At 33.2% G+C, this 26,256-nt stretch overlaps 3 protein-coding genes and 1 non-coding gene across 4 annotated transcripts in view; 1 reads left to right on the top strand and 3 right to left on the bottom strand.

Moving 5' to 3' along the window:
* Positions 1–2,747, top strand: part of LOC143236818 (intraflagellar transport protein 27 homolog) — a 31,190-nt gene extending 28,443 nt beyond the window's left edge. Inside the window, exon 7 of the mRNA XM_076475415.1 lies at positions 2,191–2,747. Within this exon, the coding sequence (XP_076331530.1) occupies positions 2,191–2,238 (48 nt within the window). The 3' untranslated portion in view covers positions 2,239–2,747. The remainder of the gene's footprint in view (positions 1–2,190) is intronic.
* On the bottom strand, positions 1,014–3,623 carry LOC143236816 (meiosis 1 arrest protein-like). The gene has a single exon (XM_076475413.1). The coding sequence runs from the start codon at positions 3,621–3,623 to the stop codon at positions 2,799–2,801; it is 825 nt and encodes a 274-aa protein (XP_076331528.1). The 3' UTR covers positions 1,014–2,798.
* LOC143236815 (meiosis 1 arrest protein-like) lies at positions 1,014–14,872 on the bottom strand. Its single transcript, XM_076475412.1, has 3 exons — positions 14,441–14,872; positions 6,307–6,441; positions 1,014–3,947 (listed from the first exon to the last, which is right to left on the bottom strand). The coding sequence occupies exons 1-3, from the start codon at positions 14,816–14,818 to the stop codon at positions 3,624–3,626; spliced, it is 837 nt and encodes a 278-aa protein (XP_076331527.1). The 5' UTR covers positions 14,819–14,872; the 3' UTR covers positions 1,014–3,623.
* A 6,407-nt stretch (positions 14,873–21,279) lies between these two features.
* Positions 21,280–21,351, bottom strand: TRNAP-UGG (transfer RNA proline (anticodon UGG)). Its single transcript has one exon. It is a non-coding gene; the product is annotated as a tRNA-Pro (tRNA).
* Between the last annotated feature and the right edge of the window lie 4,905 nt (positions 21,352–26,256).

Here is a 26,256-nt window from a genome sequence, read left to right as displayed (position 1 = left end):
CATTGTAAAACAAAATATATATCAGGTACTAGAACAGACTGTTTGAAAACTACAATAATTTATCTGGTTTTCTAAGTAAGCTGTAAATATATTTAAAAAATTTCCATTACTGCTTTGAGCAATGGGTTTAATCTAATGATTTTATATTCTGTCATGTTAATATCCATAGTTTGTGTTTTAATTGGTTGGATGTTCTGAAACTGATAAAGGGTTTCTAACATACATTATTAATGAATTTCTTCATTTAAAGTTTGAATCTAATTAATGTAACTCTGTAAAAGAGTATGACATGCACTTGATTAAGTTGACTTAATAGGTTGAGCCTTAAAAATTCTGTTAAAACACTCTAATAGTAGCAAAAAGTAATTATTCCACAGCTGTAATATCTGTTGGTATGAGTTAGTAAACATGTAAGTAGTAAGAAGTACTACTTCTTACTATACTGATTTGACTTACTGTTGTTTTGTTCAACATTAAAACTTAATTTCCCATCCCCTGAGGAAAAGAATTAGCTTGAAACATCACAAAAGTGAAGCTGTTATAACTTCATATTAGTTGCACCCAAAAAACAGTTACATAAAAGACATTTTCTGTTTACAGAGGCTAATGAATAAATTCAAGAATATCTTTGACGATAACGTAAATAAACTGTTCAACATTGCCTCTTGTTTTACACTGACTTTGATTATTAAGTAGGGAAAACACTAAAAGTACTGACCATTACAACTGTTGTGTGGCTATTACAATAGTGCCCTCTTGTATTTTGTTCATGTTGAATATTTATCTCACAACTTTTGTTTCTCTGGTCACATGGAACAAAAATACTCTACAAGCTTTATTGTCACTTGATATGGCAAAAATAATTCAGTTGACATGTTATATCGTACTCTTTTTTGCTTTTACACATGGGTTTGTAAAATTATTGTAACAATATTTAACCAAAATTATTGAAGTAATTCATGATGACATGAAACCCACTTGAAGTAAAAATGTATTATCAACACAGCTGGTATGGATATTAAAACTTTAATTAAAATATAGTACAGAAGAATGTTTTGAACTTATGTCATATTCAGTTTACAATGGAACTCCAGTATTTCTAAAATATCCACAGAATTCATATATATATATATATATACATAATGATAACTGATTTTCATATTGTAAGTGGATGCTTCCAAATTTTGTTCTTTTGTTTGACTTTGTGTGCCTTCTTACAAAATTCCCAAGGAGCTAAACACATTTATATCAAGTCATGGAAATTCTTTATCAATTGTCTGTGTATTACTTGCACTAACAATAAAAGGTATGTCATACTCTTTAGTTCTTATTTTTTCCCAAACTATTTGGCCTGTAATTTCAGCATATTTATGGAACATTATAAACTAAAAATACTTTCAAAAAGTAATAGGTTAATAACATGTCATATGTTTGTGTTTGTTCATTTAAAAATCCAATAAAAATTTTGTGTCTTTGGTGTCAGAAACAATAATTAATATAATGTCTGAAAATGGTGCAACTCACAAATTTTTTGTGTTTGTTCTGATATTTCTAGAATAAACAAGTTCAGTACTTTTGTAAAGTGTGAAAAGCCAACAATGGTATTTTTCTTAAGGGTCATATATTTTATTTTTTTATTCAATATTGAAAACCTAAATATATATTTATTATATACTTATTTTTAAGAACAGTGCAAGATGCTGAATAGTATTACACTCCACAGTTAAATAATTTTTTTGTTTCCTTTAACCTTAGTTTCAAACTTTGATCTTCATTCAAATATACTTCTACAAAAACATACATTAATTAATGTAGAATTTAATTTTATATATTACTTTAAAGTAGAAATGGTGGGATTAGACTTTACTTGATGGTGACTTCAGTTTTCTTTATGCTTGTAGCTTATATTTTAAAGTTACTGTAAATGAAAATGTGTTGATAAGATGATGTCTTATTTCTTTTTTAATTATCTTTAAAATTTTCGGATCCATTTGCTTCTTTCACCACGATGTTATATTTTATGTAGTTTCATCTTTTTTATGAAGAAGTTAACCAGAAATCTAAGTTACATTTACTTTGGAATGAATACATCACTTAATATTAACTGTGGGGGGGGGATTATATGCAAGATCTATAGTTTTACATAGATAACTAATTTCTCTAGATGTAACTGTTTCTTTATCTTTCCAGAAAGACATGACTGGAGTAGACGAACCATTTTTTTTACCTGGTAAATGAATGGCACAAACTATATGTAGAACAAACTGAAATTTTCAAAACAATGTCTTAATTTATGTTTAAATCATATTATTTCATTTGGTTCATCACTACTTGAAACTTGAAATGTAATTAAATAATTTTGAATAATTCGTGTTCACAAACTCTGTTTACACTTTTCATTACTTAAGGCCTTAAAACAGATTTACTGTAATATGTTTTTGTAGAGGAACTATTTGAGGATTGCAAAATCTATTATTGTTACACAGTTGTAACATCATAAACTCATATTGTGATAAAAATTAAGAACTTAATTGTTAGTAGTTGATAAAGTATTACAATCATCACACTATCTGATATAAAGTTATTGTGATACAATTCATGAACTAGTCATGTGTATGATGTATTATGATTGATCAAAAATATGTGGTTAATTTCAAAACTGTATAGTATTTAATGTTATATATATTTTTCAAGCACAATACCATTAATTTCACTATATGAATAAAAATATATGCTGCTTGCAAAAATGTGACAGTTGTTCAGTTTCTTTTACAATTATTACACATTCCATTATAATTTCACAAGTCTTTTGGAAAGTTTCTGTTTAATAAATGAGATATTTTACTGTTTGAAGTGCTTAGGAAATTTTTCTTATTTCCAACATCTATAAATGTAATTTCTGTTTCTTGTGTTTGGGGAATTTTTCTTAACCTTTTATTTGAGGTGTTTGGACAAGGCGTAAGTTGCCGTACCTTACCACCCTGACTGTTAGAAGAAATTACATTTTTACAAACCCTCTGTGATTTATTTTTTCTTAGACTGTTAGCCAAGTGTGAATACAATCCACATGAAACTGAGAGTGGATTGTAGGTTTCCCAACATTCCACGTTTTTAAGATAATCCGATACTCTGGTTTTAGCTTCTTCAGAGGGCGTTATTTCTTCTGTTACACAACCCATCACATTTGGAAGTAGAAATTCCTTGGTGATAATACTTTTGATTAACATTGACTGATTATTAGATGGGAAGATAACGTAGTAACCATTAGGTGGTCTCCCTCTGCTGCCTGCATTAGAAATGTAAAGCTTAGCCTGTCTTCGTGCTAACAGCACCACATCCTGTTCTTTCAATAGGTTGTTTAATGCAACAAACTGTTTTTGATTAGATTCTAACTCTTCCCATTCCATCTTCCAACAACGAGTTGCAAAAATAATAACAGGAAGACCAAAGAGGACAGAATCGCAAAGTCCAGAAATTTTTATTGTGCTTTCTATTTCTAGGTCATAAACTGGTACTTTTTTGGTTATGTTTTTAGCTTGGCTGGAATTGGCTGTTTGTGTGAAGCTTGTATCTAGTGAGAGAAAAAACTGGCTACTGAAAGGAACAATTTCTGGATTGATCATTCATTCCTGGGCATCACATTTGATAATGAATTGTTCTGATAATTCTCCTCCTGAAAAGATTAACCTCACACTTTCTGTATCAGTGTTGACGTCATGAAGCCATTTTTTAAAGAAGTTTTCTACGCTGTATGGATCAAAATTTAAAGTAAGAAACTCAACCACTCCACCACTTAAACTTTCTACAGTTTCAGATGATGCAGAATGTGCTTGGTCTTTTTGATGAATATTTGGGGAATCTAGATTAGTTCCCTCCAATCTTTTATTTACACTGTTTTCTTGCCCATCATTAGAAAAAGCACTGCACAGATTGGAGATAGATAGTACCTAAGAAATATATAAAATAAAGTCTTCAAATATATTTATGGTTAACCCCTAATCATATTCACACCACACTATAAACTTACCTGATTCTAAACCGACTTTATTCAAATAACCCAAATACTGGTGTTTATTAGGTCATTCTAAACCTACTTTATTAAAATAACCCAAATACTGGTGTTTGTTAGTCATTCTAAACTTACTTTATATTAATAACCTATATACAAGTGTTTATTTGGTCATTTTGAAAGGATTAACTGATTTTTAAAAATTTTTTGGGTCAGATTGCATAAAAGATATTAATTAGATGGGGATAGAAAAGAAAAAGAGAGAGTTTAATTTGTTAGCATTCTTCAACTTATTATAAGCAAAGTTGCTTTAAATTATCTATGTAACCTTATCTGTGGAGTTTTCACCTCACAGAACTATTTCTCAGATTGATTTTGAGTAAAAATTCCTGTTCTAAGTTATCCATCACAAAACTATATATACAAGTACCTTTGTGTTGACTTCCAACTATGCGGGTGTTTCAAATAAAGGGTTGAAATAATGTGGTACTCTTTATAAGCTGTGCTCAGATGTTTTAAAATGGAAATATAACAAAAATCCAGTGTAATATTTCCAGATCTACTGGTGAAATGTTTAAAATTTAAGAAACAAGATTATTTTCTTTATTGTTGATTAATATAGGATAAATAATAAATATAAATTATTTTTATATGTTTATATAATTTTGGGAAATGGATGCCTGTCCTTAAAGGTTGCATTTTGTTGAACCAATGTATTCGGTCATCTCCACGTATCTTTATCAAGGGTGTGGTCATTCGATCATTTAATTTTTAACCCTGAAAGTGCAAATGTTGTTGCTTACTAGCGAGTTTTGTAAACAACTTTTACATTATAAATTTGATAGGCCTTAGTTTTAAAACAATGGACTGAAATACTACAACTCTATTCTGTCAAGTTTCAACATGTTTTACTAGAAGATGAATATAATTTGAGAAAGTTGATGTTTGTCCATTTGTTGGATATGAATATAAACAAATGATATGTATAACTGTTAAGTCTTCTAGTAGCAACTTATATGGATGGATGTGTTATTAAAATGTAGGAAAAACCTTTTTCTGCTACAAAATTTGTAAGTGATAATTTTGTGATGCAATAACATCAAAATAATTTTTTGATGGCCAATTTTGAGTGCTATTTATCTAAAGTTACATTAATAAAAAGTACATTACTTTTTATATTTTAAAAAAATGCACATGCAATAAGTATTTTTGAACATGTTTTATTTGCGAGTTTAAAACAGATTTGCTCATAAATTCAATGTTTAATTGAGTTCAAGAATTCTGTTAACAAGTGCAAAAATATGGAACACTAATTAAAACCTCTGAAGGTAGGGTAAGTACTCACAGTATCAACATTTTCAGAGATTATTTTGAGTTTTAAAAGAACATTTAGAACATATCTTAGTGGCCAAAACACCACATTTTCTATGGTTTCATCAGAATATGAATTCAGTGAAATACGAGAACTAAATACATTGTTGAATTTTGTACTAACATAACTATACATATTTTAATTTATGGAAGCACAATTTACTCTATATTTTTAGAAAAAGGAATCTTTAAAAAAAAGTTTTTATTGGTCCACTGAGAAGCCTTTATTTCATAAAAAGACAGTTAGTAATGGAGTTTGAAAGTACATCTTGTATGTAAATGGTAAATTTAATCATCAAATTGGTATATGATAAACTGTTAGTCCCTCTTACATTTGATATCAGAAATGCTACTTTTGCATATTTTACTCAAATATCTCTATGTATCCCCACTTAGTCAATGTCAAGTTTTAAAATGACAGAACTGAGCAGTTTGATATTGAGCATTAAGTACTACTCATTATATTAGAATTTACTGTATTACCATGACTTGGTCTAATTTTGTCCATGGATATGTATAAGTACTAAAAAGAAGGCATTATCTGGATATTCTCCATACAAACATATATATTTTATCTTGATTAATGAAACTACATAATAGTAGGCCAGAATCTAAAGAATTTTCATGCAATCATTTTAAGAATTGTGAAAATAAAAAACTGAGTTATTACAATTACTATTTAATTTACATTGCATGATTTTTTTCATATAGCCAATAAAGTGTAGTTAATAGTGAATTCAGCCCTTTTTTTATCATTATAAGTGAAAAGTAAAGAGTACATGCTGGTTTTATTTCGTGAGAGAAATATACTTTTCTCGAGGTTCTACAGTTACCTTCCTCCTGGCACAAGTAAGAAAAAAACTTATTATTTTTGTTATTACTTAAAATAAGTTCTTTGATAGGTACATACACAAATACAGACTTACCTCAATTTTCCTTATAAAGGTTAGATCCAAAGAAGATGTTACACTGTCAATGCAGGGAATTAACACATGACTATTTTTACAGGACAACAGAGTTATTTGAAGTTGTGGTGTACCTTCTTTTATTGTTTGCACATTCTGTCATTTAAAAAAAAGAAAATGATTACAAACACATTTTATAAATGGTCTAAATATACAATCAAATTCCTGTTGTAACTATAGCCAGGTGAAATTTAGCAAGATTTATTTAATTCTTTCATTAAACTTTTAAACTACAGAAAGTTGATAATTCCTCTGTGGTAAAAATGCAAAGCTATGTTTATTTTGTGTTCTATCTATTCCACTGTATGATGTCAATTTTGGAAACTACCTTTCTTTTATGAGGCTGTGCTGAAAAAATAACAAAAAACATTGATTAGGCCACAGATATGAAACATCAGTACAGTCAGGTATCTAGTTGTAAGAACCAGATATTGAGAAAACACACTAGTTCAAAATTTTTAAGGGTCTTAAGTAAAATTATATCAGTGACTTATTTATCTTATGAACAGTGAAACCCTAAATTGTTGTTAAAAGTTTGGTTTATTTGTGTGTATATATATATATAAACACATACAATTTTATAATTTTTTTTATAAATGTGTATGAGCGTAAGTATTCTCATTTTAGGATTCTGAACTGATGAGTTAAAAAAACCTGAGTAATAAATTTATCTCATTAGCTTCAGTTTTTTTTCCCTCAATGAAAAGAATACAAATATGTCAAAAGCACTCCAAGTAATTTTCTAAATCATATAAAGTTTCATTGTAAACTGTTTTAACCATCATTATTGGATATTTGTTGTAATGGTTTTTATTGTTGGGCAGATTCTTTTGGATTATTTCAGATAATGTAAATTCCAGTCCATTTAATGATAACTAAAACCTTTATGTTTTCAAGATTTAAAAGTTAGTCACACTAATGTCTATGATGGGCCTAACCTTAAGATAACACAAAAGTTTCACTTGCTTATTTTCTTGGTGACAACTTATATATATCTTGTACTTCTTTGAAATACAAACTCAGTTTTGTAATATTGCATTAGTAAACTTATTAAACAGTTGTTTGTTATTACCAAACAAATACAATGCTTAATAACTTTGCTAAATCAATAATCATTTATTATAACAGGTTCACTAATGAACAATCATATACTCTAGTGTCAGTCAGTTTTTATGGCTCAAAACATTTCCTTTACTTTCAAGAAAATTCCAGACATTGTGCCATGCATTCATTGTGTAACATTATACTTAATTATAACATTAGTCTCATTGTAAAACTAAACGATTGGCACTAGCTGTTACTGAAGTATTTAATATTTACCTAGCTAGTTTACTATGACCATAAATTAATTAATTTCTCACTATGTAAATAAGTTTATCTGGTTGTCAACAGCCAGTAATCACCTTGCATTGAACTGTATCTTGTGGTCTGGTCACCAACAAAATTATACATAAAAAGAAAAGAAATGAAGGCTGCATAAGCCAGACACTAGAGAACGTGGGGTTCTCAGTTGGATATTATTTGAATCATGGTTAAAGATTATGAATGTTCCCTGTTATAATTAATCCTTGTAAATGTTGTATCAGATTCTGTGATAACTTACAAAGTTTGTTTTTTTTCACCCCTTTTTTTTTTCCTAATTTATTTTGTGAAAAGTTTATATTGTTGAGTTAGAAGTTTGGAATTCATTGTGTCATGTTTAAGAGCCCTGGCCTGGCATTTTAAAATTATTAATATATTATTTTAATCTTATGAAAGCTCTATTAAATACTCAAAAATCCTGCTATTAATTTTTTGGCTGTTGTTAGTGTAGAAGAAAAATGTCACATTAACACTCAAACAAAGAGTATTCTCTCATTAGGGACAGCAGAAGTTAGTAAGAGTGATAGATGTGTTCGTTGCTAATGATAATAATAATAATAATAATTAAAGCATTAATACCAGGATTGTTCAGCTGTACTCTACAGTAATAAAGTATTGCATTGCCTTGATTGGTCGAAACCATCAGAACAATAACATAGGTCAGTTACATAATTCTTTTCATGTTCCGGTTGAACTTGTCAGAACAATTACATAGTTATCTTCCTGTCTTGCTTTAGCTTATCAAAACAATATTGAAGAAAGAAAAGATGTGTTATACTCTTGTGTTCTTGGCAGGAATCAGACCTACAAAACATCTGTAATCAATGTGACAATTTGGCTTATAGTTAGTAGTACTTCAACAGCAATTGTTGCAGCATCTAAAGTTTTTCCACCAGCTCGAACAATTATATACTATCGTTCATAAGGTAAAAACATGTTTCTTTACATTTAATATTTACCCTTTATTGTGCCACTATTATGATCCTTTAATTCATTGAGATTATATAAACTGTAGATCTTTCAAGCCACTAAACAATAAACAGTACAATATATTACATCTTAACTATATATATATATAATATATATATATATATATCACTGAGAAAAAAGTTAAAATTGCCTCATACATGTTTTATTGCTGTTTTTCTAAAACTATCAACTAATACTAATACCGTCTTGGAAGTCATAGCTAAAGGTAGACTAGATTCAAACGGATGTCAAAGTAGTATTTGTTGTTCTACATATAATAAATCCAGAATTGTTAATAATTAAATTGTTGCTGAAATTTTAAAAGTAAGGAAATATATGCAAAAATAACAGGAGCATGGAATGAGTAAATAGTAGAGGTAGGTTTTGAACTTACCAATAGCCAAATTTTTCACATTCTATTTAAAAATAGCACAAACATTTCAGACACTGCAGTAAAGATAAATGGTGTGAATGTTAATGAACATACAAATAATGGATCTGATTATTCTGATTTAAATTAAAATATTTCTTTAGAAATAAAGAAATGAAATTCATATGTTCAATTATTAAAATGGTAGAAAGGAATAATGTTTCTTGCTGTTAGATTGATAAATTGTAAGCCTTTGATATTTCAGTGTTGAATTACTTGTAGAAAATATTGCTATGCAATGGTAACTTACTGTTTTTTGTTTTTAGTAATTTTATAAAGGTGTAATCTTAAATTTTCTAAATCATAATATATAGTACTTCTATTTTAAGGTGGGTCTTCCCAGCTGAAGTTAACTTCAACCATTGTTGACTCTGGCTCCTCCATATGATGCCCGGCATGGCCAGGTGGTTAAGGCACTTGACTCATAATCTGAGGATTGCGGGTTTGAATCCCCGTCACACCAAACATGTTCACCCTTTCAGCCATGGGGGCAATATAATGTGACAGTCAATCCCACTATTTGTTGGTAAAAGAGTAGCCCAAAGGTTTGCAGTGGGTGGTGATGACTAGCTGCCTTCCCTCTAGTCTTACAGTGCTAAATTAGGGATGACTAGTGTGAATATTCCTCGTATAGCTTTGCATGAAATTCCAAACAAACAAAAAAAACATATGGAAATTGTGGGACATCTCATAGGGGAGGGCTATATTTCACATCAACAGGGAATAGTAGTTTCTGCACCAGCACAAACATTTTGAGCAAACATCCTGTTGATACCTGCTCTATTGCTGTGAATGATGTTGCCACATATGGAAAATGTTCATCCCAGTCAATCTAGCCATGATTAATAAACTTCAGAAGCATATGCTTGGTAGTCTGTATTACCAATCCTGTCAAACCATCAGACTGGGAGAGATAAGGTGAAGAGCAAACCTCCATTACACCTAACACTTTGGACAACTTATCACAGAGTCTGGCTGTTGAAACTGGGTCCTTGATCCTTGTCTTTTTGTATGGTGCCCCAGTTCTCTGCCAATGCATCAACAACAAAGTATATATATCAACTAATGGATAAGTCTCAGTCCCTGCATGAAGTAGTCAAAGCAATGAGTATATCCAAGATCATCTTCTGAGTGGCATGCACCACACATTATTCACACCAACACTGAACAACTTGTCTCGGATGCAGCCAAATCTTAGGTAGTACCTCAGTGCCCTCCAATCTTTGTATTATGCAAAAACTGAAGAACTTCTTGCCATATTATTCTGGGAAGAATTATATACTAAGTGCAGCACAGTCTGAGTGCCATGACTTGGTGGTTTATAGTGAAGTACAATATACCTTCATGCACTTTTATTGTCCCATGGATTGCCACAGGTTATTTGCTATATTTTTGTATTAGTGCTGCTTGGGATCCTTCATTTGCTCTTCTCAGAGCTCCTGAAGTGTTAGTCATGACATCCATTTGTTTGTTTCAGATGACTGTATGAGCTAATGCTGCCTACTTTTTGGAGAAGAAACAGTTTACTTTATGTGCGACTTTTATAACTGTGTTGTACAAGACTGATATATTACACTTTGTTTGTAGTAAACCACTTGTGTATATAGAGGTATTTTCTGCAGTACACCCAACTTGATGGTATTAATACCAGATTGAAGATAATTCCTTGTTCTATGAGTAACATTTCCAAACCTCTAACTCTATTTTTAATGGCTGGTCTATCACCATTTCTCTAAACAAAGCCTGTATTAAGTTGCTGGAGAGGTGGTCACACTTAGAAGGCTTGATGTATTAGGTCTGTCATTGTTTTGGTAACTCCTGTGACAACTAGAAACTCAATCTCTCACCCCTGTACCCTTACAAATATATAACATGTTTCATCTACACCTGAGAAAGTTGGATTAATCACTAAACTCGTTAGTGCAAGAAGTTTACTATACTCCCACAAGCCCATGGCTGGATTTGACTTGGGTTCCATTAGCTTTTCAAAACAATTACTACAGAATCCACTATTTGCTGCTGGTTGTTGTGGGCTCACTGAACCATTGGACAATACCAATAGCCTACCCTACTTTACTGCTTAGCAGATTAAGGGTGCACTTGGTTGAATAGTATTTTCTAAGCCCTCAGCTGGTAGTGATACTTCTGTTGTATGCATCCAGATGGCATCATTATTATTATTGGCTGTTTCATATGTCCCATGGATGGACGTGGAAAACTCTGCCTGTTCACTGGGAACCACTATGTTTTTATTGCCGCACTGGGACGTTTCACCAAGAGGTTAGTTCTCAATGTAGTTCTAGCTTGAGGTGATGGAAGTACCCAAGTAGGTTGATCCATCTGAAGAATAGACACTACAGCTTTTGTTGTGGGCTTTCCTTATCTAATGAATGACCAAAAGTTAATATTTCATTCGAATGAAACTGCCTTATGCTCAGGTGGTGTTCAACCAGAAAGTTGCTTAACAAGATTCTCTATTAGTATGCCCTTTAGAGTTGCTGTTGCCATTGCAAGGTAGACATTGCAATAAAATTGGCATATAGTGTGCATTTATGTATCCATTCTATCACTTCAAGTTCTCCTCCAAACCTTGAATTCAGCCCAATGGATTGCCTGAATCTCCACAGCATTAAATTGGTGATGTAACTTGGGTATGACTTTATCCCAGTTCTTTTATTACTCCTTGTGTAAATGCTCAGTGGCATCAAGGGCTGAACACTTCAGGCTCAGAATCAAACATTAGACTACCTGTTCCTGAGTCCAGCCAGTTTAGGCAATTACATTTAGGCAAATCTGCTTTGTCTCACTGACAGGGATCTGTGGTGTGAGCCAAAGCATCTTATTTGTGGATTCTCAGCCAATGTATGGTTGAGATAAAAAACCCTGTTGTACAAGAACTCCAACACTTAGATGAGTAATCAGCTCCTAGTCCAAGCAGCAGGGCAATGAGTTGCTTGTGACAATTGACCATACAGCCTTCTGCAACCCATGCTATCAGTGTGAGTCATGGTTACCATTACAAGATACTTATCAGACCCATGGGTTCCTGTCGTCTCAACAACCAGAGAAACAGCTTTGACTGGCAGTGGTCATCTGTAGGAGCACTTACAATCCTTCTTGGCTGGTTGTAGATGGCCTTTTCCAGAGCTTGAACTGTGATATTCTGGCTAGTGATAGCCCAGGAATTCTGTAGAGACACCTCTAAATTTTATAAAACTTGCCAGTTGCCATTTCATCTCTGCCATTTTCCTTGTATTTAGATTGACCCTCATGAGTATGGTTCATTCTGTTGGTCTGGATGCACCAGGCATCAAATGATTATGCTGAGTCTGTGGCTGTAGATCGATAAATTTTGAGGATCTTAGCAGTGTAACAAGTCTTGTGTCACAAACAGAAGTTCTCTTCTGCTCCCCAGTGGCACAGCAGTATATTTGTGGACTCGCACTGCTAGAAACCAGGTTTTGATACCCGTGGTAGGCAAAGCACAGATAGCCCATTGTATAGCTTTGTGCTTAATTCTAAGCATACAAACTTCTCTTCAAGTTGACATCTCTCTCATACAATGTCTCTTTCCAAAAAAAACTCTCTTCCTAGGTTAATAGTATTTCTACTTTGGGAATGAGCCATTCTTCAGGTAAAGGTGTTTCTTTAAACTCTTAAATTTGGGAGATTAATAAGCAAGAGCTAGTATGGACATTAGTAAGTACAGAGAACCCCACAAATTTTTCCATGGTCACAGCACTAAAATTTCTCCTCATCAAGCTAGGGTAATCTGTAGTCAACTTATTTCTGTGCAACTATCAAACAGTCAGTCCCATCTTATAACAAGAAATTCATCCAAGATAACTACAGAGTAAATCTGAATTTAACTAAACAGCTGTCTAGCATGTGTTGCACGGGAAAACCTACACACTAGAAACCGGGTGGAAATTACGTTTCATACATAGTAAGGAATGCTATATTTAGCCAGTCTGGTATACAGATTCGGCCTGTTCAGTTGAAGATATGCTATAGGTTACAAACAGTCATCCTGTGTTAATAAAGCAAATACACACAGTTCTTGTATTTTATGTATAATATTAGTCATACCATGTTTCATTTTGTGTCCAGTCTCTATATTTCATCCATTCTCACGATTCAGTTTTTCATACATGTAGATAGCATTACATCATAATTGGTATCTTGACTGAATATTCTATCCCACAGCTCTAAGGTTAATTTAGTTTTATCTGGATATATGACAAAGAAATACAGCTCAACTGAAGCTTTGTATTGTCATTTACATTTTGTGTTCTGTTGGAATGTTTATTGATAAGCTATAAAGCGAAATGTTGCGTGTTCAGTTAAGAAAAAACACGACAAATTTGGTGTTATAAGGTCTGTTATTAACTAATATTGAAATGTTCAGTAACTAGTTCAGTGTTCTTCCGGAACAGTAAGTTCATTATTTTTAACTTTTTTTTTTTTTTTATTATTATTGCAATATCTTTCCTCTTTCCAATTTAAAAATTCATCTTGTGATACATGTAAACTTGAGACAAAGAAAAAAATCAAGATGAGATCACTTAAATTATCATCTCCTAATATGACGAAATACAACAGGTATACCTGACTTACAGCCATTTCAAGCTCCATTAATCGAGCTTAGCTGGTGAGAGTTAATATGGTCGAAAGTGTACATTCAGATGGTTATCATTTGGTTTTATTGCAAGATAACAGCTTATATACATTGATTCTTAAAATTATCACAGAGTTCTACAACTAGGCCTACCCTGAATTTGAAGTGAGTTATGTACTATAGTTCAATTGTTGTTAAGCGCAAAGTTACGCAATGGGGTACCTTTGTCCTGCCTACTGCAGAGATCGAAACCTAATGTTTAGCATTATATGCCCTTAGACTTACCATTGACCCAAATATTGCCGATGAACCATAAATAATAGAAATTACAGTACATAGCAAACGACGCGGCAAATCAAAAGATGTATTATGCTTTCATGTCATAATTATATTTTCAATTTTACATTTGGTGAATACAATCACAAAGAGTTGGTTCACTCTATATCTAATAATAAATAAGGCGCACACCTGAATTAAATTACGTTACTATAATAGCATAATGAATTAAAAATATTTAGACATTCCACGAATTTTACAAAGCAAATAGGTTTAGTGAAAGAAGTCTAAATGTACTCAGGTCTAAGTTATTTTTAATTTTACTTTAAATTCAGTACGCTTATGTAAATAAATCTGATATTCAGTGACTTATCAAACTTAATAGTGTTTAATCATTGGGCATAGTATCTTGCCTAAGTTACTGTTAGTTTTAGGCTTACCTGAAGTTGGCGTAAGCGATTATACTGATCAATTGCTTCTTGAAAAGCATGCATTAAAATATCATAATTAAAAACGTTTCCAAAACTCGCAGCTTCTTGATAAAGTATAAGCACTTCTTCCAAGGCAGAAGGAAGTATTTGAAAATTCGGTTTTACTTGTTGCAAAGGAAAGATGCAATTTGCAGAGTTTCCCAAAACAGTTAGTCCAAACGATGACAGTCGTGATGAACCTTTCAAAGATATGTCAAGCGAAAACAATTGTTCTAGCGTTTCACACACTTTTTTTACAATATCAAATGTCATTGGAATAGAAACATCGAATAAAAGAAAATGAACTGGTTGTCGGCAGAAAATATTTCTCCAGTCAGATCTTTCCATTTCTAAAACAGAAAACCACTGAGATCACTCTTAAAAACAAAAGCAGACGATAGAAATGAGTTTATATCACGAGTCGCTGGAAGGAGGCATTATTGGTTAGAATGTTTAAATGTGATAAAAGTGAATTTAAATAAAATAATGATTATATTTTACAACTACATTTGATAAGCATGAATATTATTACACTTAATTTTATTTAAAGCAAACTGGGGTTTGTTGCAAGGTTTTTATATGAATAAAAATAAAACAACGACTTCTATCTCCATTATACATCTATTATCTGAATGTTTCCAAAGTGCATCTTCTAAGGGAGCTATCGATAATCTACATGTTCACTGATCGCATTATCGATAGAGCCTGACGAAACTGTAATAGCGAAATATTGAAAGAATAAATACATAGTGTGTAGATATAGGCCATTATTTCATCTACATTAATATGCATTAATATTTTCGTTTTCAGTTTAGTTAGTTAAGTATACTTCATTAAAGTTACAGTTTTTACAGTAAGTAAGATTTGGTTTTAGAACAGGTACGACATTTCGATCACTGGTGCGATTATTCTTGAGGAAGCATGAATATCGTTTCATAGCTTATTATTTTGTTCGTTTGCATCTATTCGGGGTTCGATTCTCGCGATGAATCTAGCGTGTAGCCTAAATTGGCTATTCGCTAAGTCAAACAAAAATCGTTCGAAATAAAGCTTGAACCTTAATCATAAAATGCGTTGCTGTATGATTATTATTATCATTTGTCATACACGTCTAAATTTCTTTTCAGCACATGACCAAACGAAACAGAAATACTGAAAGTGAAGTTTGTGTGTATGGATATGTAACATCACGTGAAAGGCATGAATGCGCGTATTAGTCGCCTCTAAGCAACGAGGTCCGGCATGGCCAAGCGCGTTAAGGCGTGCGACTCGTAATCACAAGGTCGCGGGTTCGCATCCCCGTCGCGCCGAATATGCTCGCCCTTTCAGCCGTGGGGGCGTTATAATAGTTTTACCAACTATTCGTTGGTAAATGAGTATCTCAACAGTTGGCGGTGGGTGGTGATGACTAGCTAACTGCCTTCCCTCTAGTCTTACACTGCTAAATTAGGGACGGCTAGCACAGATAGTCCTCGAGTAGCTTTGTGCGAAATTCAAAAACAAATAAACAATCTAAGCAACGAGGTGGGATCTGGGCTCATGTTCACTAAAGTTTTATTTTTCTAATTTTTAATAAATGTAAGTGGTACATTCCAATTAAATAAATCCACACACTATGAGTACTAAAATGTTTTACAAGTTTCAGTGAAAAGCAATGATTTTCGCTGCGCTATGTATTTGCATTAGTGTACATAGACAAATCTTCAAAATCTACAGACAGGAAATAAAACATGATGTTATTGTTTTGGTCCAATAGTTCTGTAAACTATCTGGTGAAAATAAGGCCAAGTACAATCCACTTAACAATCAAAAATTAGTTTAGTTCTTTTATAACGTTTCTACAGGCGTAAAGTTATAAATACATTTTCATAATCGGCAGTGATTTACTCATGAATGATGTTACAACTAACGTATAAATCAAACTTGTATAATTTCACGGCCAATCGATTAATTAACTGAACAAACGTGATGGCTACGCTAATTCTTATACTTCCCTGAAGCACCTAAGTAGTGTAACTGTATGTCTGCGGATTCACACCACTACAAACGGGTTTCGATACGTGTGGTGTAGTTTTGTGCTTAATTCCAAACAAACAAACTTCCATGAAACTAAATATTACACTGAATGACCTGCACTCTGCCGACAGAAACAATTGACTCATAACCTGTTAACAACGATTTGGCATTCACTCGCTGAATACTTTGCTTTCGCGCTGCTACTACTACTTCACTCTACTAATAGTATTATGTTTAGGCCTGACGTTTTTTAAGTTGCACAATCAGCATTAATCTCGTCTTTCTAACAATGATTTTCACTTTTGTTTCATATGCAGGCTAACAGATGGTACTAATACTGTACGAAGTTTTTATATTTAATTAACGTTTATGGCCCGAATGCAAATATAAAGATCGAAAGGTTGTCGTGTTTAACTTACAGGATAAGTCAACCAACGAACCATGACAAAAATAAAACTGATATTAACTCCTTGTGGTATGAACAAAGTGTGTAAACATCTCTGAAATAAATATCAACATCAGATTATTTCGTCCTAGATGGCGGAACTAGGTAATTCTTTAGGTTCGTCACATATCCACCATTTTCGCCTTAGGTCACGTTTCTTATATTAGCATCGTGGCCCAGTGATTTAAAATAGTTACTTGAAAATTTACACTTAGGTAATTTTGTCAAGACTGACATAAATTATGTTACCTTTTAGTATTCGCAGATAAAACTAATCCATTCCCCACCACTCTTCAAGAAAATGTAGGTACGCAGAATAATAGATGATTCGACCAAGATATTTACACAAAATGATTTTAAATTCTTTGCTCTGACTATGTTTATACAAAGAAAGATACTGTACACAAACGTTAAACACATAGTAAACACAATATTTTTTTCAAAAACAAACCAAAATATGTTCTCCACATGACGGAAATTCACCATTACCAGACAGCCAAAGCTGTTGAAATCTCTCTTATTACCAGTAAATTGTTAACTCTGAGATGAATTGTTATAGTCTCAAAAAACATCATATTATAACCTTGTAATTTCCCAGAGTGACTAGTGCTACCCACGTGACTTGTTATTCCCATCAGTAAATAATGGAAGTTGTAAATTTGATCCCGATCTACCAAATGAGGAAAATGCTGTTTAGCTTCACATATCAAGTACTTTAAGACAGCCTTCCCCATGGGTTGACAAGGTCTCCGATGAGCGGCACAGAACAATAAGTATATAGAACAAAAGGAACTTAATAACTTTTTTATTAACGTGTTGTGTGAAAACTGCACATATGTACGTCAATAAGTGAAAAACGTTTGAATGGGAGTTATAAACTACATGGAATGCTATATTCATTTATTTGATATCTTAATAATATATAAGTATAATAAGCAGAATGATACAGTCATTCTTTACTTTAAACAGATACACAAGAAAGTCAACACATCACACAAACAACTCTTAGATCACTCTTGTATCAGAGTCCAAGAATTTGGTTTGATTTGTTTTGAATTTCGCGCAAAGCTACTCGAGAGAAGACAGCTAGTCATCACCACCTACCGCCAACTTTTGAGTTACTCTTTTCCTAACGAATAGTAGGGTTGACCGAAACTTTATAACGCCCCCACGGCTGAAAGGGCGAGCATGTTTGGTGCGATAAGAATTCGAATCTGCGACCCTCAGATGACGAGTCGAACGCCTTAACCCACCTGGCCATGCCGGGCCCTCCACACTAGTTACCCACCACGTAGCAACAGAAGCAGTATTCTATATCATTATCAGTGCATTAGATACAAATGTTCGTGTGTTAACGTTTCTTGTCAAATCCAGCTGTTCTTATTGATTGTCTAACATTTTTTGAACAAATTAAAAAAGCTAACGAAATCGTATTCGGCTGTCTCTAAATATCGTGATACCAGATTTGTGGCTTCGATTAACGTGAAGTTGTGTTAGCCCGTAATTCGTCATTGTGATGTATAAGGTTGTCACGCCCTCTCGGTGTCTGAAGTATAAAAAGCTAGATATAGAAATAGAAAGAAAATATTTTTTTTAGGAATAACATTTTATTTTCAGTGCACTCATGTTTGTTTGAAACGTTGAACATAACTTTTTAATTCCGTATAGATACTGAGTACTTTTATTGGTGTAGGCATTCAATAAGTTTTAATGTTACCGCCTGTTTCCCGTTTTTATTATATTTTTTTCACTAATTTTGGCAATAAATGAACTGCGAAATATTGAAAATAAATGTGAATTATTCTTTCAGGAAATTTTGTCAATGATGTATTTCGTCTAGTAATTTTGTCGCTTTGCAATTTTGGCATGTTCTGTACGCGAAATTTAATCCAGTTTCGTTTCATAAAAATGATAACGGCCCAGCATGGCCATGTGGTTAAGACACTTGACTCGTAATTTGAGGGTTGCGGGTTTGAATCCCCGTCACACCAAACATGCTCACCCTTTCAGCTGTGGGGGCGTTATAATATGACGGTCAATCTCACTATTCATTGATAAAAGAGTAGCACCAGCGGTGGGTGGTGATGACCAGCTGCCTTTCCTCTAGTTTTACCTGCTAATTTAGGGACGCCTACCGTAGATAGCTCTCGTGTAGCTTTGTGCACAATTCAAAAACAAACGCACTAACGACTCCAAAGTGCAGAGCGCGTTTTTTCAGTCAGTGTACACTTAAATTCATGTTACAGCAGCTAATCACTAGGCCACACTCAGTCAGAGTAAATTACTTTTTAAATGGTATTATACTTTTTAGACAAATCAATTAGTCAAACTAATTTTAGAAACCCGTTGGTCTACGGATTTACAACGCTAAAATCAGGGGTTCGATTTCCTTCGGTGGACACAGCAGATAGCTCGATGTCGCTTTGCTATAAGAAAACACACACAAACAAATCTTACATATTATAATAAATAACAGTCATAATGTTGATTTATTCCATAAGAGGCCCGACAAGGCGTCTACTCGTAATCTGAAGGTAGCGGGTTCGAATTCTCGTCGCACCAAAGATGCTCGCCCTTTCAGCTGTGGGGGCGTTATAATATGACGGTCAATCTCACTATTCATTGATAAAAGAGTAGCACCAGCGGTGGGTGGTGATGACCAGCTGCCTTTCCTCTAGTTTTACCTGCTAAGTTAGGGACGCCTACCGTAGATAGCTCTCGTGTAGCTTTGTGCACAATTCAAAAACAAACGCACTAACGACTCCAAAGTGCAGAGCGCGTTTTTTCAGTCAGTGTACACTTAAATTCATGTTACAGCAGCTAATCACTAGGCCACACTCAGTCAGAGTAAATTACTTTTTAAATGGTATTCTACTTTTTAGACAAATCAATTAGTCAAACTAATTTTAGTGCCCCGTTGGTCTACGGATTTACAACGCTAAAATCAGGGGTTCGATTTCCTTCGGTGGACACAGCAGATAGCTCGATGTCGCTTTGCTATAAGAAAACACACACAAACAAATCTTACATATTATAATAAATAACAGTCATAATGTTGATTTATTCCATGAGAGGCCCGACAAGGCGTCTACTCGTAATCTGAAGGTAGCGGGTTCGAATTCTCGTCGCACCAAAGATGCTCGCCCTTTCAGCCGTGGGAGCGTTATAAAGTATCGGTCAATTCCACTATTCATTGGTGAAAGAGTAGCCCAAGAGTCGGCGGTGGGTGGTGATGACTAGCTACCTTCCCTCTAGTCTTACACTGCAAAATTAGGGACGGCTTGCGCAGATAGCTCTCGTGTAGCTTTGAGCGAAATAAAAAACAACAACAACTCATTCCATGATATTTTCAAATGCAGAATGTTTTGCAACAGTAGGCGGAAAATCAATTTTATAATTCGTGCTCAGCACGTAAATTATTTGGCCACGCCCAACTTACTTCAATAAAAAAATAAAATATCTTTATAACCACCAAATCCTTCATATCTAGTGCTGTGGAGACACTTTAGTTTAGCTACGTTATTATTATTATTTTTCAAACTGCTTGATCAAAGAAACACGTAAATTCAAACATTAAAAGCAGTCACAGGTCAACTCACCAGAACCACAAGCCTAGCCTATCGAAACTTGACGTTTTTATTTGTTATGTTTCGCTCATTCTTTAATTACTTATGCAATATTTCGCTAGTGTATTATCACTGTTTAATGAAAATGCACAAAGTACTCTTCCTTTAAACACAGTGTTTGTCATTATTTGCTTAAAAATGATAAAGTTGAAGTGAAGTTTGAACTGGTTCAGTAAGTGTGGGTTTTTATAATATAACGTGATTAATTGTTTTTATTTATTAATCCATCTGCGTATCAAGAACAAAGATAGTGAAAGCAACAAAAACAGAAGTTACATATTATACTATGTGTTGCTTTAATTTATATAAATATAATAATGCTGTCTGTTGTTTGTCCGTGTAACTACTTCACAGGATGTGGATAGCTCTTCACCAAAATTGGAGTGGAAGTTATCCAAATTTTACATGAAGGTTTGTTGGATCTGTGGAGAGGTACATACAAATTTACGGTTTCACATTTTATGTTTTGCAGTTTTATGGGAACTTTTGCGTTTTTTCACAATAACATCCAAGGGAAGCTACATTTTATGTCATAAGACAACCATTTATTAATCATGAATTTACATATCTATTCCATCCAAATGTAAAATAATGTTTATGAATTTAATTTAATAGGTAAAAGAATTTCACCAGAATCTCTGTAACAATATTTCAAAATATTACTTTTAATTGTTGCTGCTCAATCTTGCCAAATATAGTATTGCTATTAGTAAAAACATGACGGGCCCGTCCGGGATTTGAACCCGGGACCTCTCGCACCCAAAGCGAGAATCATACCCCTAGACCAACGGGCCTTGGTTTTATATATTCCAACATATTTATATAGATAAATATCTTATTCAATTATTCATTAACATTTTAATTCTCATTTTAATGAGATCCATTTAATTAATTTGAAATTTCAAATACAAAGATAACGTATATTGTTACCCTAAATACATACTGAGACACTACGTTACGTCCTTCGCATTGCTATAGAAATAGTTTGTCCTTCTATTACTGTATAAGCATCAGACTACAGTAGCAACCAGAATGCACTGCGGAACTTGTAGCGGCGACTTTGTTATGTGTCAGATTTCGTACCAAGAATTCGTTATTAATAACTGAAAATGAAATATTTGAAATTGTACTATCTTTACATCAATCTTAATAAGTTTATTACTGCTCATAAAAATGTTTATTATTTTTCAACTATGTTTAACTTACCACGGAAGTGAAAAATGTCAATATTAAAGGTTAATTTATTCTATTAACCAACATGTAACATCTTCACTCTTCCACTTACTGGCAATCAAATTATGTTTATTACTATAGACTTCTATTATTGTAGTTGTTTATCTTAGTATAATACACTCTAATGTCACACTATCTTCTTCTGCATTCATATCCGCGCACCACCACAAACTATCAGGTTTCTTTTTAATTTCGCGCAAAGCTACACAAGGGCTATATGCGTTAGTCGTCCCTAATTTTGCAGTGAAAGACTAGAAGAAATGCAGCTAATCATTACCACCCAACTTTTGGACTACTTTTTTACCAAAGAATAGTTGGAATGACCGTCACAGTATAATGCCCACCTGGCTGATAGAGACTGTTCAATATAGCTAACCATTATATTCACGTATTATATGTTATCATATATTACAGGTCAGGTATGGCTCAATGTTTATTGTGTCAGGCAGTGTATCAGAATGTCCATGGTTCGGTTACATGAAAAGTTGCTGAATACTATACTGTAAGATATAGATATCATTTATTTGGTTACAAATAAATGTATAGGAAAAGGTGCTACTAACTGGTTACATTTCCCCTTCTCTGGTCAACAGTTGGAAGTCAGAAGTGACTAATTATTTGCTGAACTTTGGGGTTTCTGACTTGAACTTTACTCCAGGTGTCTTTCAGGTTGCTATCCTTAAACCTTATGTAATTTTTATACACTACTTTCGTCATTAATCTAAGCGGTTCTTTCTATCTGGCGTACGTTGTTCTTTTTACGTGCACTATTCAATGTATGCGTATTTGTTTCTTTTGTGATCATCCGGAAACCGTGGGTGTTTGATCAAAAGCCACTGTTCACTGTTCATTGACACTCATACCACGACAAGACTGACTTCACTGTCAAAGTGAATATTTAGAAATTTATAGGTACAATATCAATATCATATTGACAGGAATGAATTTCAGCCCCTATATGTGTTAGTATCCAGCACTGGCAAGTGATTTAAGAAAACATAGAGTACTAATATAGAATTTATGTACTGTTACAGAAAGCTGTAATATATATGAAAAATATGTCCATAAACATAACAGTTACACCTAACAAGATTTATTTTGGAAAAAAATAGTAAGATAACTTGTGTTATGTATATATACATATAACATTATAAAAAAACAAGTACACTCTTTGTTTAACTTTGATATATTTAGAAATAATTAAACAAAACCGAAAGAGATGCTTTTTCGATTACAATATTTATTGTATAATAATATTATAGAGTACGAAGCCTCCTGATGACTCAGCGTTGACCATGGAGTTTATAATGATAGAATTCATGGTTTTACCCCTGCATCAAACAGGCAGACAACTAGATGTGCAGTTCTGTGTTAAATTGTTTGTTTTTTAATTTCGCACAAAGCTGCACGAGGGCTATGTGCGCTAAATAACTGTGGTAAATAAAACCAAACGAAAAATACATAAATATTGGGCCGTGAAACTCAAATTTTTCGCTTTAGTAAGGTTGGATGATAGGGTTAGGAAGTCTAGTCCACGACAAAAGTCCTTCCTGACACCCACTGGGGAATATTTACACAAAAGGTGTCAGCGTTATGGATTAGCTTCTTCGTAGGATAAATTATGCATTTCTTTCTCTGGAAATTTAGCTGCTAAAGTATATTTAAAGAGATATTAACTCCATAACTTGGGAAATCGAAGTAATCACACGTGACTAGTTTTGGCACATAAACCTTATCTTAATGCACATGTTGACGTATGACTTTTATGTATCACTTTATAGTAATGTAGATTGTGTTTCCACGCCCTTAAAATCACAAATTTAGACTTGCATAAATATTGAGTCTTTTTTGTTTTATTTCTATCAAAACGCATTATCTAAAATCGGAAATCCCACGAATCGAGGATATAATGTTTCACTGAAATGTGATGTTTTTTTATCGATAAAATATAGCAATGATTTCTTTTTTTAACGCACAGAGAGAAGCAATAAAATATTTTATGTTGATTAGTTACGCTGTTAAACAGAAATAGGTTAGTTTAGTTCTTAAATCTCCAGTAAGAAAACCCCTTTTAATGTCATCGTCTGGAATTGGTAGTAAGTAAATGGTTAACAAATAGCAAATTAAACCCGCTAGTGGCACTTGGTAGAGAGAAACTTAATTTCGCATTTCAGTTTATATTTTTTTTTATTATAAGTGTATTTCGCATCAGATTCATAAAGCAGTTTAAAAGTCGAGTAAACATTGTCTACAGATTAAATCTCGAGTTTAATCTTTGTTGCTCTTTTTTTAAAACCATTATTTCATTTGGGTAGTAGCTATAAAAAGTTCTAAACCTATTTCGGTCGAAAAATGTGCGAATTATTTTCCTCTTTTTCTTTGCATGAGTGAGCAATTCCTAGACCAGTGGCTTTTCGTGTAGTTAACGCTCGTGTGAGCCCTTTTCGTTTCGATTTTTGCGAGCTACGTGATATAATGAGTCACATATGGAACTGAGTTTTCGGGTTGAATTGGTTAGCTGGATTGATCAGGAAAACGAGTGTGTTATCTTTGGAAAACAGCTAACTCGCAAGTTTGAGAATACGGGTTATTTTGTTTGAAAAAGAGAAAAGAAACGTGTTTTAATCTTTAGCATTTGGTAGCAAACAAAAAATAGAAACCACTATTCAGAGATACAGTATGTGAAACATTAATAGTTTAGGTAGAAACAACCACTGAGGACATGATAGACTGGCTGTAAACGTCAAATATTGTTTTGGTTTTTTTCCAACTTTAGTACTACTTAAAATATTCGAAATGTATTATTTTAGTGCGTATATGCCCCCCTCTAGTACAGCGGTATGTCTATGGATTTACAACTCTAAAATCAGCGGTTCGATTCCACTCGGTGGGCTTAACAGAAAGCCCAATGTGGCTTTGCTATAAGAAAAACACACAACACACACTGTGTACACTAAATAAGCTTCATGGCTTGTAGTGCTTAAATTTGGGATTTGAATCTCGCAGCGGGAAACAGCTCAGTTAATCCGCTATGTGACTTTGCAATTAAACAAACTATATTCAAGTTTCTAGATCAACATAATTAAAATTTTTACCAGTTAAAAAAATAAATTATCTTAACTTCCTCGTTTAATCAGTAAACTTAATACATTATTTAAGCCATCGTTATTTATTTATTTATTACTGTGAAAACAAAGATATTTGATACACACTTCGATCACATTTGTTCAGAACATGATCATGAAGAATGGAAACAGAAGCGACAACAGAACACAGAGTTTATTAAAAATAAACCCTCCCAATAACACGTAGTAAACACCAAATTTACGTTAACCTTCTAGTTAAACGATTGAATGTCATCGGTGTTTGGGTACATACCCTGGAGGGTCAGGTTCTCTATGACCTCTTCCTCCTCCCCGTACCTATGTTCTTGACGGATTGGTATTTATAATTGTAGAACTGAATATTATTTTGATCCTTTTCAGGGCAATGTCCATGTATTGTGGCTCATATATAGTGATTATTTTATTCTATCAGCAGAATGTCAAGTTTGTTAGTGGCATATTTTTTATTATTTTTATTATTTAATATATATATATATATTTATTTATTTTTATATTTAAAATATAAGTTAACTGGGGAGAGATATTTAGGACTAGCTTCATCATGTATGAGGTACCTGTCTAGTTCGCATAGTATTTCGTTTTTCATCCAATTCTTATTAAAGTACATTATTGTAATATGTAGGAGTCTATTTGGTATGGTTGGTATGTTCGAGTATTTGTGAATGAACTGAAATGATAGTTCTTGGAACTCTGTATGCAGTTGTGAGGAGTGTGTTTTGGATTGTTTGTAGTTTAGTTTTAATTATTTTATTGCTTACAGTTATCCATGCTGGAGCTGCATAGTCTATTACAAGTCTAATATATGTTTTATAGATTTTTAGAATGTTATCTGTAGATGCTCCACTGTTTTTCCCAGTTAGACTCCTAGCATAGTTAGTTCTTCGCCATACTTTATTTTTAATTTCGTTCACATGATTGATCCAAGTTAGTTTTGAATCATAGGTCAGACCTAAAAATTTTTCCGATGGGGCAGTCTGGAGTAGAGTGCCATTCATATATAGTTCTGGCTGTTGTTTCTTGTGTTTTGTGGATTTCGTAAAGACTACGAGTTGTGTTTTTGCTGTGTTTATTTTTATTCTATATTTTTGACAGTATTCACTTATTCTATTTAGTTGCGGTTGTATGTTCGTGGCTGCTATCGTGGGTGTTGCGGCACTTTTCCAGACTGCCACATCATCTGCGAACTGTGAAGAGAATCCATGATTTGGATCCTTCAGTGACATATTGTTTACATACATGATGAAGAGTATAGAGCTAACTACCCCTCCATGAGGGACACCAGCTTGTGGAGTAAAGTTAAACGATTGGTTTATTTGTTTGGTTTGTTTTGAATTTCGCGCA

The sequence above is a fragment of the Tachypleus tridentatus genome, chromosome 13 (genome assembly GCF_004210375.1).
Source record: "Tachypleus tridentatus isolate NWPU-2018 chromosome 13, ASM421037v1, whole genome shotgun sequence".
Classification (NCBI taxonomy): Eukaryota; Metazoa; Arthropoda; class Merostomata; order Xiphosura; family Limulidae; genus Tachypleus; species Tachypleus tridentatus.
Note: the sequence above shows the minus strand (reverse complement) of the source record. Positions and strands in the feature narration are given on the sequence as shown.

What these genes read in the sequence shown, in the direction of transcription:
- LOC143236816 (XM_076475413.1), bottom strand. Translation starts at nt 3,623, where the DNA reads ATGATCAATCCAGAAATTGTTCCTTTCAGTAGCCAGTTTTTTCTCTCA.
- LOC143236815 (XM_076475412.1), bottom strand. Translation starts at nt 14,818, where the DNA reads ATGGAAAGATCTGACTGGAGAAATATTTTCTGCCGACAACCAGTTCAT. An exon ending in ATCGCTTACGCCAACTTCAG is followed by an intron (nt 6,442 to 14,440) that starts GTAAGCCTAAAA and finishes TTTAAATGACAG; the next exon opens with AATGTGCAAACAATAAAAGA. An exon ending in CCTTTATAAGGAAAATTGAG is followed by an intron (nt 3,948 to 6,306) that starts GTAAGTCTGTAT and finishes TATATTTCTTAG; the next exon opens with GTACTATCTATCTCCAATCT.